This window comes from Peromyscus californicus, unplaced genomic scaffold (genome assembly GCF_007827085.1).
Source record: "Peromyscus californicus insignis strain IS unplaced genomic scaffold, ASM782708v3 Scaffold_4__1_contigs__length_199733344, whole genome shotgun sequence".
Classification (NCBI taxonomy): domain Eukaryota; kingdom Metazoa; phylum Chordata; class Mammalia; order Rodentia; family Cricetidae; genus Peromyscus; species Peromyscus californicus.
In genome coordinates, this window is record NW_026294562.1 from 111,856,215 (window position 1) to 111,871,938 (window position 15,724).

Consider the following 15,724-nt stretch of genomic DNA (forward strand, 5'->3'; position numbering starts at 1 on the left):
TATTTAGTTAGTTACTCAGTGTGTATGAGGGGGTGGGGGGATGCATGAGGGCATGCACGTGAAGGTCGGAGGACAACTTTTCAGACATCAGCTATATTTTGCTGTCTTGATTTTGAAGAAGAGTCTCTCCTATTGTTCTTTTTTTTTTTTTTTTTTTTTTGGTTTTTTCAAGACAGGGTTTCTCTGTGTAGCTTTGTGCCTTTCCTGGAACTCACTCTGTAGCCCAAGCTGGCCTTGAACTCACAGAGATCCACCTGGCTCTGCCTCCGGAGTGCTGGGATTAAAGGCCTGTGCCACCACCACCCAGCTGGCCTCCTATTGTTCTTGACACCATGCTGCATAAGTGAAATTCCAGCCAATTCTGTCTCTGTTTCCCATCTGGCAGTAGGAAGGCTAGGTTTGCAGACAGAGGTACCTCAGTGTATTTATTGCACACAGGATTCAGGACATCAGGCTTCCAAGCAAGGTGCTTGTTTGTTTGTTTGCTTGTTTGCTTTTTAATATTTAATTTTTTATTCTTGAGAATTTCATACATGTATACAGTGAAAAATGAACATATGTACACCTATTTCCCTACTGAAACTACCCCCATATTTCTATGATCACACACCTCTCCCAACTTTATAGCTTTTATAACTCATTAAGTATTGTAATGAGCAAAGGTTTTGACATGCTGATACATTGCCCTGTCCTACCCTAATGTTTTAATGAGTGTTTTTCCTAAGCAACAAATTTGAAGAAAAGATATTAATAAAATAAAACAAAGGCACTAAACATGTGTGTAAATTGATGAAAAATCATTTTCCTTAAGTGAGTCTGCATACAGAAAAAAACATAAATTCAATGATTTAAATACACAAAGTGGCCACATTAAATGACAAACAGAAGAGTACAGATAGAGAAGTAGGTAAAGAATATGAATAAGTTGGCAGACAAGCACATTCACAGTCAACAGCCTTATGAAACAGTGCTACAGTTCACCAGGAGTCTGCAGTCCAGAATTGAAGTAAAGCTGGATATCATGATGCCTATGAAACTGACAAAAATTCAGTGGTGCTGGTGCACTATGAGGTAAGAGCCATGTCTCCATGCATTATGGTAGAAATGTGACAAGTGAAATCGTTCTGAAAAGCCTTGTTCAAATTAAAATCATGCACATTTCAGAGCCAAGAATTCCACCCCTGAGAGTTTATCCTATAGAACAAAAGCACCAGTCAACTCCAATGCACATATAAGGATGATGGCAGCATTACTCATGCAGGAAGGGCACTGGAAACAGAAAATCCACACTGCCAGGTATGGCTGAGCATGTTATTATACACCTACACTATGAAATTACACATTCATCAGAAGAACTAAAACTGTACCAGACAACTTGAGAAAAAACTATGAATATTTCAAAAAATAGTCACTTCTCAAAATTTCTTAAGTGTGTACATATATATGCCTAGTATGGATTAATATTTAAAACCCATACATATATTTGTAGTTTGTACATAAACACATATTATATGAGTATAGAAAAAACACACTAAGTTATTAACAAGGGTTATCTTATATGTCAAAGTTAATATAGTATAGGCAGAAAGTGAGAGAGAAATGAAAAATTGAAAATTTCAAATAATTGAATTAGAACAAACATACACATTAATTTACACAAAATTGCATATATATGACACTATGCCTCTAGAAATTGAAGAAACATACGTTTCTGAAAATTTACAAAGGTGAAATTACAAGTCAATAGAAGGCTGGTAAAGTATAGGTGCTGTGGGATGTCTTTCTGTACACTGCGAATATGTGATGCTCTGATTGGTTAATAAAGAAGCAGCTCTGGCCTATGGAAAGTCAGGTTATAGCCAGACAGGAAATCTAAAAGAAAGACAGAAAGAAGAAAGGCAGAGGCAGAGGAAACACCAGCCTGCCACCCAAGGAGCAACATGCCAGCAGACCGGTAACACCACGGCCTCATGGTAATACATAGATTAATAGAAATGGGCTGCATTAAGTTGCAAGAACTAGCTAGCGAGAAGCCTGAGCCATTAGGCCATACAATTTGTAAATTATATAAGCCTCTGTGTGTTTACATGGGTCTGAGCAGCTATGAGACCAGGAGAGACACAGGAAAACTTCTAACTACACATAGGAGAGTACTTAACTAATTGGGAATAAACAGCAACAAAGCAAAGAAAAAACAAAAGGAAGAGAATAAAAAGCAAAATGCAGTAGCAATGGTTATATATCACAGTTAGTAGAGTGCTTGTCTAGCACACACCATCCCTCGGTTTGGTCCCAGCACCTCATAAACCACATATGGAGACATGCATCTTTAGTTCCAGCTCCATGAAATGGAAGCTGGATGGTCAGAAACTGGTTGGTCATCTTCAACAATGAGTATGATGCCAGCTTGAATGACACAAGATCCTGTCTTGAAAAAAATGTAAAGATGATAGACTCTAGCACATGAAATAATACAGATTTTAACACTACCTAATAATAAATATCTTTACTGAAACTCAAGAGAAATAGATATCTAATAGTTGAGTCCCAATAGTGAACATATAATTGCAGCATAAAAGCATTAAGCAAAAAATGGCCTCCATTAACTTTACAAATGATTTTAAATAATGAATGATAAGCTAGTCTGAATACAGACAGATAAACAAAAAAGAAAGTTTTGTAGGTAGGCTTTCTGGTAAGACCTATCTGCAAACACTTTGCCAATCTGAGTTAAGATCCTTAAAATATCAATATTCTTAGATTCAAAATCTTTCATAAAATCAACCTAATATAAATTGGAAGTATTCATGTATATCTATACACATGGGGATCTCAACCACAACAGTACTCATGAAAGAAATTTTGAGATGACCTAAACACTGAGTCATGAACTACTTAAGTTTTAAATAATCAATATTTATACCTATTAACATAGTTACAAAATATAAGACATAAAAATGCCCTACAATGGGGATAAAGAGATGGCTCAGAGGTTAAGAGCACACTAGCTGCTCTTCCAGAGGACTCGAGTTCATTCCCATCACCCACATGGCAGCTCACAACTCTCTCTAACTCTAGTTTCAGGGGATCTAACACCCTCACAAAGACATACATGTAGGCATAACACCAATGCACATAAATAAATAAGTAAATATTTAAAAAAATACTAAAAATGAACTGTAAGCTATTGTCCCTATGGAACATAAATCTGTCTGTCCATTTGAGCAAAGCATATTTCAATGGTTCTTTTTCCTACTCACCTTCCCCAGCCAACCCTCTGCTATCTAGACTCCCTAGTAAACTACCACCAGTCTTTTTTTCCCTTTTGTCCCATATGTCCTTTTGCCCAACCTCCATCCTTCTTCATCATATTTTTACCCTATTCTGGTCTTCTTTCTACTTATCTAACACATTGTAATCTAATTTTAAAAGAAAAATAAAAATACATAATAAAAGAAATGTAACCTATTTCCCTCTACCTTATATATTGCATTGTTTATATTCATTATATAAATAAATATTCACATATGAATTTTACAAAATAAAATAAATATGTCTGTATAGAAAAAGATACATAAAAGTCAAAACAGTTATTTCTAGCTATTGAAATTAGAATGCTATCTATTTTTGTGCTTCGTTTACAAGGTATCTATTGATTTAAAAATTATTGTCATTATTATCTTTTTCTCACAGTAACTAAGATGATCATCAGGCTCCATCCTATCCCATTTCCAAATCAATTCTAAGTAATACAGCAAGTGTACAAGAAGATTTAATTTAACAAACAAAAATTTCAGTAACCAAGATCCATGCCATTGACTGACAACAGAATTCTTACAGCTTCTGAGACACATGGTGTGAGCTATAAAGCATCAAATTTGAAAAATGGTGTGTATGTTTTACATCCCTCATCCCTTCAAAATATTGACTATATATGTGTGTTTATTTTTAAGAATTTCATAAATGTATGTGATGTATTTTAATCACATATATATATATATATATCTGCCATCAAACTCATCCTGGACCACCACCCACAACACATCACATCCTAACTTCATGTTCTCCTTTTTGTTCTGTTTAATGAACTACTGAGTCCAGTGAGTGTGATACGTATATGCATGTGTATGAGGCTATCTATTGGAGCATGAGCAACATACCAGGAGCCACAACTCTGAAGAATGGCTTTCCCTCTTACAATAGCCTTCAAATGCTAATAGCTCCTAAGATACATGAAAGCATCATTGTTCTGTCTTTGGTTTCATACTTGTCTTCAGCTATGAACCCAAAACACACTTTAATTTTCTTTTCCTTTTAGCAACTTTAAACTCTATGGTCTCCAAACTGTTGCTCACTTAATCCTAACTTTTAACAATGTTTGAGTATGTAAATTATATTTTAAATGCATAGCACTGCCATTAATACATGTGTATTAGGAATTACCTACATATAAAATATTTCCAAAAACTCAATTTAAATAACTCAAAGACAAAAAGAAATGGAAGTAGTACCTCTATTATTTTGCTCCTATACACTAAAGGATCATGTCATCTGTACTCTGGGATATGTTTCTCTGCTATGAAAATCACAGATTTAGCATTCTCTATTTCCTCACTAGTCAATTCCAATTCCCTATTTCGTACAGAACCGCATTTTTAAATTCTTTGGAGGAGGATTATTGTCTTGGTTGGTCATGTGAATGTTCAAACATGAGTCACCTCAAATTAAGAAAATAGTCCTAACAGAATTCACTTGTTTAATTGAAAAACCATATTCACAAATACGCAAACTCTGTCTTTCCTGTGGTCTAAATTCTCTCTTAGAAAAATCCAGATTTCCCTGTATGAAGATTGCAAGCACATTCCTGCTGCCATCCAACAGGAACAGTGACTATACTACTACAATGCTGGCCCCGAGCCCTTATGAACATGAGTCTCCATTTCCCTGGTTCTCTGAGGAGTTTCAGTAGCATACCTCTCCAGATTTTTGTGGACCATCACAGCATGAATTGTGGATGAGGGTTTTCTCCCATTTCTGTGCAACTTGATTGGCTTCTTCTATCTTCTGCTCACAGCTTTTATGAGAATTTAATAATGTCACCTCATAAAATTCTTGAATATCTGTAAAGAAAATGTCAGGAAAGAATCAAAATGTCATGTAGCACCTCATAAATAGCTTATGTGTATGTGTACATATAGTATGCATATGAAAATGTGGCTAATTAAAATAAATGAATAATCATATTCCAAAGTAAGCAATCAGAACAGAAAATCCTGAGAACTGACTTTTTACCAGCATCAGAATAAATACAGCAACTTCATTCATAATCGTGGGCACAGGAAGCAAACAAGATGTTCAATAGTTGAACAGCAAAACTGTAATAAGTCCAAGAATCAGGATATCATTGAGACCTAAGTGGTAATAAACTGAGAAATCATCTGAAAACATGGATGAATTTCAAAAGAGCATATTGGTGAGTGAAAGAATCTAGTATGAAAGTAATACATACTGCAAGGCTTTATGCATCTCACATGTGGGAAGTGGGGGGGGGAACAAAATTAAGGAAATGTAAAAAGATGAATTTTGGGAAGGACTAAATAGATAAGCCAAAAACCATGGTATTTATTCTATTTGTAATTATCCATAGTGGGGAAGATAAAACCTCAAGCATGTGTCAAAAGCTTTGAGAAACTGTCATGGCCAGGAAGAGCTCAAGGAAACACAGACATGAAGGAGACGTGCAGTGTGCTATCCCCATTAGGCTCCTGTGACAGAGAGCCTGACTAAAACCTAAGGAAAATTGAGAAAGATGTGACAACTGACTCATGGCCACGTGGTGATAGGTTGTTAATTGCTGCAAACTGATGGAAGGCGCTGGTGATAGAGAAAACAGAAAGGGGATCTATGGCAAGTCTCTGCCCTGTCTTTGTAACTTTTCTCTAAGTATAAAACTGCCCCCAAAGAAACATGTTACTGATTAATCCAGCTTTTCTAAGGGCATTGCACAGTCACAGTTAGATACCCAAATGACCCCTAAAAAGTTTTTTATGAATCCATTTTCACATTTAGGATGAATGGGAATAGAATTAATATTCCATCAAGCTACATTTTCTAGCTTTAAAGAAAGGGTGTTTTTGAGGACAGTTGTTTTTGACACTGAAAAAGACCGAGTGACCTTCAAATCAGCTATGCACTGACTAGAGAACACACACTTGAAAGTGTTGCTGGTATCGAAGCATGTCAGGGAGGTCTCAAAGCATCATCTTTTACACACACACACACAACCATGACAAAACAGACGTGCTACTATGAATGAGATTCAGAAGAAGGAACAATTACTAGAAACAATAGACTTAAATATCTGGTTATTATGGTTCCATCCATTATCTGATATAGAATATCTATATACAACACTTTTAATTGTGTAATTCCTAAAGCACAAAGATGAGAAAATAATGAGGGTCAAGCAGAATGGGACAAAACCAAAGTAACTTCCAATAATTAAAAATATATTTACTTTAAGATGTACTGATGGATGACGCCATGGAAGGATTGGTGTGGCATATAACAAGTACAATGACATACTAACAGTGAAATGTGTAAACAAAGCATACAGGTGCTCATTTTCATATTCTCATAACCTTGAGACCGCTGCAATTTTTAAGGAAGAAAGTTGAGGGAAATGTTATGCCTAGTAGGAAGTATATCAAAATGGAATTTCATAGTAGCAAAAACAGAGAAAAATCTTAAAACCAATCAAAGAAAGAAAAAAATCAGAGTTTTCAAAGAAGACAACAGAGTAAAAACTTCAAATTGTTGAGAGAGAATAACCATCATCATAGAATTTTTTTACTTTGTTTAAAATAGTTGCACTAGAATATAAAAGAAAACTCTCAAACTATGAGAAATCAAGAAATCTAATGCAAAACTTGGTGAAAATTAGAACACATACTTCACAAAAGAAAATAATATTCAACATCATTGGAAGAATGAAAATTAAAATCACAATGAGATAATACCACATATTCAATATAATGGTTATAGACAGGACTGAGTATTCTGAGCACTGATGGGAAAGAGGGATAATTGGAACTCCTGGACATTAGTAGTAAGAGTGGAAAACCATAAAACTCTGAAATGGGGTTTGGAACATTTTTAAAGAGCTACATGTGTGATTACTAATCCATCTAGTCTTTCATATTTTGGATGTTTATCTAAAATAAAAGGAAATATATATGAATGACACTTTGAAAATTGATACAAGGAAGTAAACCAAATGTCTTTGAATAGATGATCAAACAAACAAAGTATGATCAACCACACAATAGACTATCACTCCGCATAGAAAAGGGTGGAATTCTTCTGTTTGAGTGGATATTCATTCTATCATGGCAATGCTACTAATGTATACAAATGGCCAGATATTAAATTATGCACCTCACACATGCACAGCTCATTACACTTTCAGGTACATCTCAAAAAAAAAATAACAAGCAATATTACAAAGTACAAACTGAGGGAAGTTAATTTTACAACATGGAGGCAAATAAACAGTACCCAGGCAAGAGGTCCACAAACCAAAAAGAACGCACATAAAAACCAAAAAATAATAATAAAAACCTGAACAAGCATTTCATAATGAAAGAAATACATATAACTGATAAGACTGGGAGAGACTCCCAACTTGCAGTGGGACCGATGCTAAATAACATCATAATAGAATGCCAAAATAATAAAAGCAAAATACTCAAGTCTGACAATGCAATGGCAGGGATAAGAGGATATGCATAAATGCTAAATTGCTGTAAGCACTCCAAAACACAGTTTTTATTCTCAGAAAATTGGTCCAGTGTTTCTGTACAAGCGGCTCTTTCTGCTCTTCAGTGTGCATTCTAGTTAAACCCTGCACTCAATGGAACTCAGCAGCATTCATAGCCACATAAGCCTTCCATGAAGTGTGTTAGGAACAACCCAATGCTCATCAAAAAGAACGTGGATTGATTGTGTCATGTTCTCAAAGTGGGATTTGTAAAAAGCAAAGTGAATTACAATATGAAATCACATGGATAAATCTTACCAACATAATAGTGAGTGACAAAATTACCTCTCAAAATAAAGATTTTTTTTAAATTCAGAAGTGTATAAATGTATACTATGTATTTAGGAATCCATATGCACAGGGGCGACAAAACAGTTAGACCAAAGGAAAGGAAGGTGTGAAAACAAGGTACAATTTTCCTGGACTTACAATGGTGCTATGTGCACAATGTAAGTTGAAACACTGTAAGTCAGAATGTTGTGTAACACACCTAACCCAGAAAACAGCACAGCTTAGCAGCACAGGACATTGAGCCTAACAGATGTTTACTCCAGGGACAGCTTGACTGACTCACAGTTTAAGCTCACTGCTGTGGCCCAGCATTGTAAACATGTTTGTTTGTTTTTTTTTTCAGGTATCACCACCCTAGGAAACATAAAAATAAAAACGTGAGGTACGGTGTCCACTAAAGCCAAAACTGAGCAGTTGTGTCATCCCCGCAGTGGGGACTGCAGTGGACAGGCTGGGCGGGCTGGGCAGGACAGGCGAAGAAATGAAACAAGGTTAGAACCCAAAGTTAGAAAAGGAACTGAAGGGCGGGATCAGCTCTGGATTTGAGGGTCGATTTGCAATAAGCTTTTGTTTTCACGATGCTATGTATACATAACAAGAATATATCCTTAGTATGTATTGAGTATTGATTTTTTAATTAAAAGCATGGAATGTTTCATGCCTATAAGAATTACAAGCTGAGTATGCTTCATTTCTTTGTTTAACAAATTACTAGGGAGGATGAACACAGGCTCAACTAAGTCAATACCAAATATAAGAATAAAGATATGGTGGCGCACGCTTTTAATGCTACCACTCCAGAGGCAGAGGCAAGTGGATCCCTGTGAGTTTGAGGTGAGCCTGGATTACATAATGAATTCTAGACCAATAAGGTCACAAAAACATCCAAAGTTTAAAAATCTTTTAATTTTACACATGACTATGATGTTATTCTCTCTCAATGAAGTCTCTATGAAGTCAGGTTTGAAAATGTCTGAGAATAGAAGGGAAAATTTTCAAAGATAAAAATTCTTGAAAATGTTTAACACTGTAAGGGCTTGTATTATAAGCCATTATAATATAATATATTGTATTATTGTTATAATACTCTATATAAGCATTATAGGGTATTGGGTTTGCAAAAGTCAAAGGGATAAGGATTAAAAAACTAACAACAACAAAAATCTCCAGAAAGTAAGTTGCGTTTTTAACAACAGGTCTCCAGTTTTGGTTCAAAAGGAAAGAAGAGTGTCTGCAGAGATCTATAGCTACAGTCTCTTTAAAGGATAATGAAATACAAATAAAACAATTTTATAAATAAAATTATGATTTTTCCTCTACATCACTTTAACGGTACAAACATGGTTTTATACATAGCCTTTCCAAAGCTCCAAATTTTGAAATACTAGACAGACCTGTTACCCAGTGAAGGGACTATAGTCCTTATCATGCTAATGCTAAGGACTCATATTAACAAGTTACACTTTGAAATAAAACAGAGAGCACTCACATAAGCCCATTTGTCATCTTACATGCTTCTCTCATCAGCACATTCCATATTCCTACTCCTCTCTGTCACTGTAACTCCTACCACCAGAGTTCAGGTCCGTGCCGTGACCTTCTCACACCCTTCCTCTAGACTCAAATGTCCTTTCCCCACACAGAAAGCCTCCTGCCCCTTCAGTTTAGTCTGTGGAGACAAGGATCTACATATGAAACAGCATCAGCATAGGAATTACCTTACCAAAACTTAGTTCAGCAGAGTGGGAAGTAGTAACACCCAGGCAGCTATCGTGAAAAGAAAAATGTTGGTGTGGGGAGAAGTGAATGAGGCAAGGAACGAATCCTGCTCCTTTGCTCTTATTCTAACAGCAGATTGCTTCAATCTATTTAATACTTAGAATTCTAGTGTATATTAGAAGCAGTTTTTTACTCACCTTTCTGCATTTTAATTAAATACACCATTTTCCAAGTGTAAAGCAAATGCCCTCGGGAGCGAAGACATTGTCCTTTAGAGCCATTTATTCTCTGGCATCAAACATTGCCATGCTTGCAGTTAGCAAGACAAACTGTTTGCTAATCTTAGTTTATTTGCATTTCCTCCCTAAGACACTAATACGAGAAAAACTATCGAGCAAAGTCAAATGCTCCTTCACTCAAGACTTCAGGAAACCTGCATAGCATTTAGATGACACTTGTATGACCTGACTATTGGATCTTAGCTGCTCCAACTTTTTATTGTGCACATTCTTTTTCAGACCAAAAAAAAAAAGTGGTTTACAAATCTCTGAGAACATTTAAAATAAATTGCTCTAAGAATTTCCAGACCTATCCATTTTAAGCTCACAATATGCTTAAAAGCCAATCTATAAATTATTGCCAAATTAATATGCTAATCTTTTTCAAACTGGTATTCCACATGAGTCCCCCAGGGGTATTTGGGTCTGGATCTGCATTTCTAACAAGCCCATGGTAATGCCCATATCTTCTGATATAGTGGCAACACTAGACCTAAGAAAGAACAGCTGGGGTTTAGAACATAACTCTCCTCACACTCCCCTTTCTCACAGTTCTCCTCACTTATTGCAACCTTTTCTGAGTAAAGAGAGGGGAAATCTGTAGGAGAAGCAAATCGATGAGAGAAGAACCACCACATGGTTGAAAATAATAATCCTAACTATTTAGGGGTTATTGCTGACTAAATTGGTTTAGATTAAGTCAGACTGTCAGATGTAAGGAACCACAATCATTTCTCTGCCATCAGGTTGCTGAAACAAAAACCCCACTTACACTTGATGTCTGAAACAGTCCCTTCCCAGACCAATCTCTTTTACGTTTTAACCCCAATCCCTTACAAATAAGATCTGGCCTTGACAATGGTGGTTTTGAGACAGTTAGGTCTTCAATTGTCAAACGGCTTGTTCAAGGGAATCTGTGAGAAATGCGACAATCTTTGCAAGGACGCCCTTAAAAACTAGTGGGCTAGAACTATTTCATCTACTTTCAAATAGACACAGCATGACACAACATTTCCTCAGATGCGCCTCAGAGCTCCCATTTGAGATACTTTTAAACAGCTGATGGATTCTCAATATCCTCTGGAGGGACAATCTTTTACATTTACAACGAGATTTGGTATTTTTTTAAATAACCAAATGCATCAGACAAACTGATATATGTGGTTAAAAGTGGAGGGGTGGGTGGATTCACCTGACTTTAATTAGATTTTTTTAAAAAATGACCCTTAAATTATGTGACTCTTCAGTTATATGGCTCACTAATTGTTCTGCAATTATCTATTTAAACATAGTAAAACAAAAAAGTAATCAGAATGTAGAAAGTATAATGTGTGGTGATATTTTATTTGTATGTTAATAAATAAAGTTTGCCTGGAGATCAGAGAACATAGATAGCCATCCATAAACAAAAGTCAGGCGGCGGTAGCACACACCCTTAATCTGATCACATGACAGGCAGAGTCTCTGTGTGTTCAAGGACACAGCCAAGCGTGGTGACACACGCCTTTAGTCCCAGTACCAACCACAGAGACCGGGAGGTCTGTACAGACAAGCAGTGAAGAGGAAGTGAGGTGGCTGGGCTAAGAGCCAATGAGAAGGCAGAACAGCAAGGCAATAAAGGCGCAGCTTAGACAGGAAGAAGCTGGTTCACTTGGGAAGCTACAGCAGCATGGTGAGCTAAGGTTAGCTGGTGACTCTCACCATTTCTCTGATTTCTGTGGCTTTCACCCCTGTATTTGGCTCTGTGTTTCTTATTTATAAGACTTTAGAAATTCATCTACAATAATGTATCTCTATACTTTTATCTGTTATCATAGACAGGAATAAAAATGATGCTGAAAGGAATAATATTATAGGAATAATTACCATTACCTTTCTTTACCATGAGGAACCTCTGTGGAAGTTGTTCCCATTGATTTATCTGGGCATGTTCACATTTAGCTATCAGTCACCAGACTGTTTACTGCCAAAAATGCACTACAGTCAGCTGAGAATTTTGTCACAACCTTGAGAACATAATCTTGGAAGATATGCGTCTTTCGGAATCACATGCCGTATTCTTCATCCAACATACTGTGTTCTCTCTGGTGTTTTCGGTACTACGCACCTGATTAAGAATTCAGCCAAACAACATAACACTATTGTTTTTAGTGTATCTAATGATTTTACAAACTGCAAACTTGAGGTTCCATTCTCCTTCCTTGAGCACTTGGTTCTGTCTGAGGAACCAGATAAATCCTCAATTCAATTCAATTTCCTTATGCTGCACACAGATCTCATACTTTCTCTTCTGCAAAATAAAATGTCATCATTGCTTTGGTCCATTTGAGTCCCAGACTACCATATACTGATGCACTGAAGTAGAGTAATCAAAAAAGCTATATCAGTACAGTAAGTGTCTATCTTATGCTTTGCAACCAGACAATTTTCTTAAAAGGAATTACCTGAGAGTAGAAGAATGGACACCTCTTGCAGCCTTGAGGCAGGGGGAGGGGCTTGGACTTGCCTCTACTGGATGTGCCTCCTCATGGGAGGCCTTGCTTTCTTGTGGAGGGAGTGGAGGTGGGTTGGGAGGGGAAGGCTGGGGGGCAGGAGGAGGGAAAAGGGGGATCTTTTGATTGGTGTGTAAAATGAATGGAAAACTTTTCCTAATAAAGAAAAGAAGAAGAATGGAATTAAATATGAGGTGTTCTAGTGTTTTTCTGTTGCTGTGACAGATGCTATGACAAAAGAAACAGGGCAGGATAGGGTTTATTTGGTTTACTGTTCTAGGTCACAGTCCATCACTAAGCCAAGTAAAGGCAGGTGCCCAAAGCAGAAACCATAGCAATATACTGCTTGATGGCTTGCTCTTTCACAGGTATACGCTTAGTTAATATACTGTCCAGAACCACCTGCCTAGGGATGGTGTCATCCATCATGAGCTGGGCCTTCCTATATTGATTAATACTCAAAACAAGTCCATACAGGTATGCCCTGGGCTGATCTTATCTGGAAAATTCATGAATTGTGGCTTTCCTCTTCGAATACTCTAGTCTGTGTCAACTTGATAATTAAAGGCAAGGATATGAAGAATAAATTAAAGTTGAATATAAATGAAAAGAAAGTATAATTTTAATTTCACAGTCAAGAATAGAGTGAAAAGAAGGTTGCTGATTGATAAAAATTGAGCATCCCATAAACAAATAAAAGAAATAAAGTGGAGATGAGTGCAAAGGACTTAGGCAAGATGTAACTTAGTAGATATCAAAGATGCAGGATCAGAGCAGGAAGACATACTTATAATGCTCCAAAGGTCCTAGCAAATTTCCAGTTTTCTGATATGGTCAGGTGTCCTCTGTTCCTGAACAAAGCTCAAGTAGGAAGAAATAAAAGGAGTAGAGGGTGGGAACAATGAAGGGCAAGGGGAAGAAGGGAAGGAAATGGGAGGAGGAGAGGGAGGGAAGAGGGACAGAAAGGAAAGAGAGAAGCACAGAGGAGGAAGCCAGAAGGGAACCTGAAAGGAACTGCAATTTCAAAATATTTTCTTCGACTAAGAAGAAAGAGGAGTTTTAAGAGAAAAGACTTATCCAGGACTGATTACATCATGGAAATTATGAGCCTGGGACAAGTTTTTTGTACCAGAAAGTAACAAAAATCTTATCAAAATGGTGTGGAAGTCTTTCTGAAAGGGCTCCTGGTAGTAAAAATATGGAATAGTTCTAGAATTAAAAAATAAGTAACAGTTGTGGACTATAAACAACTTAATAAAATCACAGCCTATGAGTCTGTAATCCTATAAATGAGGGAGAAACAGAAGAGGGAAAAGCCTCTTCCTTAGAGTAGAATTCTAGCGAATGAAAATGAAGATATGATAAAATAAGAAAATCATCAATTACTGCTTCAACCAATGGATAAGAATTCAACAAGGAGTTTGGCACTGTTTAAATTCATAGTTCTCCCCCACCAATTGAATTGGCACCCAGAGACTCTTATTACCATGCACCAAGGACATAGAATGTCAAATTTGGTATATTTTTGCCAAAACTTTAGACGAATGCCAATTGCAGAACATCCTACAAAACACCTGGCCTATGCTCTTCTATTATGCCACAGTCGACAGGAAAGGCGGTTGAATTACTGAAGATTACAGGCAACTGAAGAGGAATGATGAGTAAACACAATGGAGGATCTTGGATAGATCTTGGACTGAGAAAAAATTACTATAAAAGACATTACAGGGAAAATTCCTGAAACTGTACAGAAACTGTGCATTTTATATTAGACTAAGAGGAAATTATGTGGTTTTGGATAATTGCACTATATACTAATTGCACTAAATACTAAAGTATTGAGTGATAAAAAGAGTCTGATGTCCCCAACACACTCTCAAATGTCTCATTAAAGATATGTTATAGAAGCACATATGTATACATATAGAAATATAAAGAGATTTATGCAGAGAATATAAGGCAAGTATCTTAGTTTCTGTTCTATTGCTGTAAAGAAATTAAATGACCAAAGCAACTCTTATAAAAGAAAGCATTTACTTGGGAGCTTGCTTACAGTTTCAGAGGGTTAATCCATAATCATCTTGGCAGGAAGCAGACCGACACAGAGCTAGTGGAGAAACTGAGTGCTTTATATCCTGACACACAGGCAGTAGGCAAAGTGAAAAAGAGAGAGAATGCACCCTGGACCTAGTGTGTGCTTTTGAAGCTCACTCCCAGTGACACACCTCCTCCACCATGGCCACACCTCCTAATCCTTCACAAACAGTTCCACTAACTGGAGATCAAACATTCAACCATATGTACCCATAGGGGCTATTTTTCATTCAAGCCATCATAACAAATAAAATATAAAAATTGAAGCTGAGTAAATGAATGTGCAGGAGTTTCTAATACTGGTTACAAATTTTCTGTAGGCTTTAAATTATATCAGAATACATAGTTTTTTTTTAAAAAAAAAATGTGACTAGGTGGTAAGAATAATTTTAGAACTTAGATCTCTCCAGTGACACATGAAGCAATTACCTAGAAGAAAAGAGACTTGAGAAGAACAAAGTATGAAGGGAAGAACATGATTTTTAAAAACGGACAGAAAATCAGCATGGTATAAATGAGGCAATATGTATTAAGAACTCTTTATTCAAAAAGCTTGGGGCCAGATGTGGAAAAGTTTTCATGGGTTTTTTGGACTTCTAAAACATCTGTATATCTATAATGAGATATCTTGGGAATAAGACCTAAATCTGGATGTAAAATTCATTCATGTTTGAAGATAACTTTACTCAGTAGTGTTAGTGCATCTGCATTTTCACTATATCCGTAATATAAGGTCAGGTACAGAATCTGCCACAAACATCACATCAGCAAGCAAAACATTCTACTTTTTGGAGAATTTCAGGTTTCATATTTTTGAATTAGAGATGCTCAAACTAAATAATAACCTGGAAGTAAAGTATAATCTCTGAATTTGGGTTCTGGTTCTGCTTCTCACTAAATATGTCACCTTTGGCAAAGTTATTTAATTTGTCCATTCCTCCATTTCTTCACCCACCAAATTTACATACATAAGATTCCCACATACTTAATTACATAGAACATGCTCAATAAAAGTCAACTATTATTCCTTG

General features: G+C 36.4%; 1 protein-coding gene across 13 annotated transcripts in view; it reads right to left on the reverse strand.

Annotated features, from left to right (window-relative positions):
- The window catches only part of Dlg2 (discs large MAGUK scaffold protein 2), a 1,877,153-nt gene that overhangs the window by 1,662,779 nt on the left and 198,650 nt on the right, over positions 1–15,724 (reverse strand). For all 13 annotated transcript variants that reach the window (XM_052714317.1, XM_052714325.1, XM_052714324.1 and 10 more), the window contains one exon: positions 4,975–5,120. In XM_052714317.1, coding sequence (XP_052570277.1) covers positions 4,975–5,120 — 146 coding nt within the window. The remainder of the gene's footprint in view (positions 1–4,974; positions 5,121–15,724) is intronic.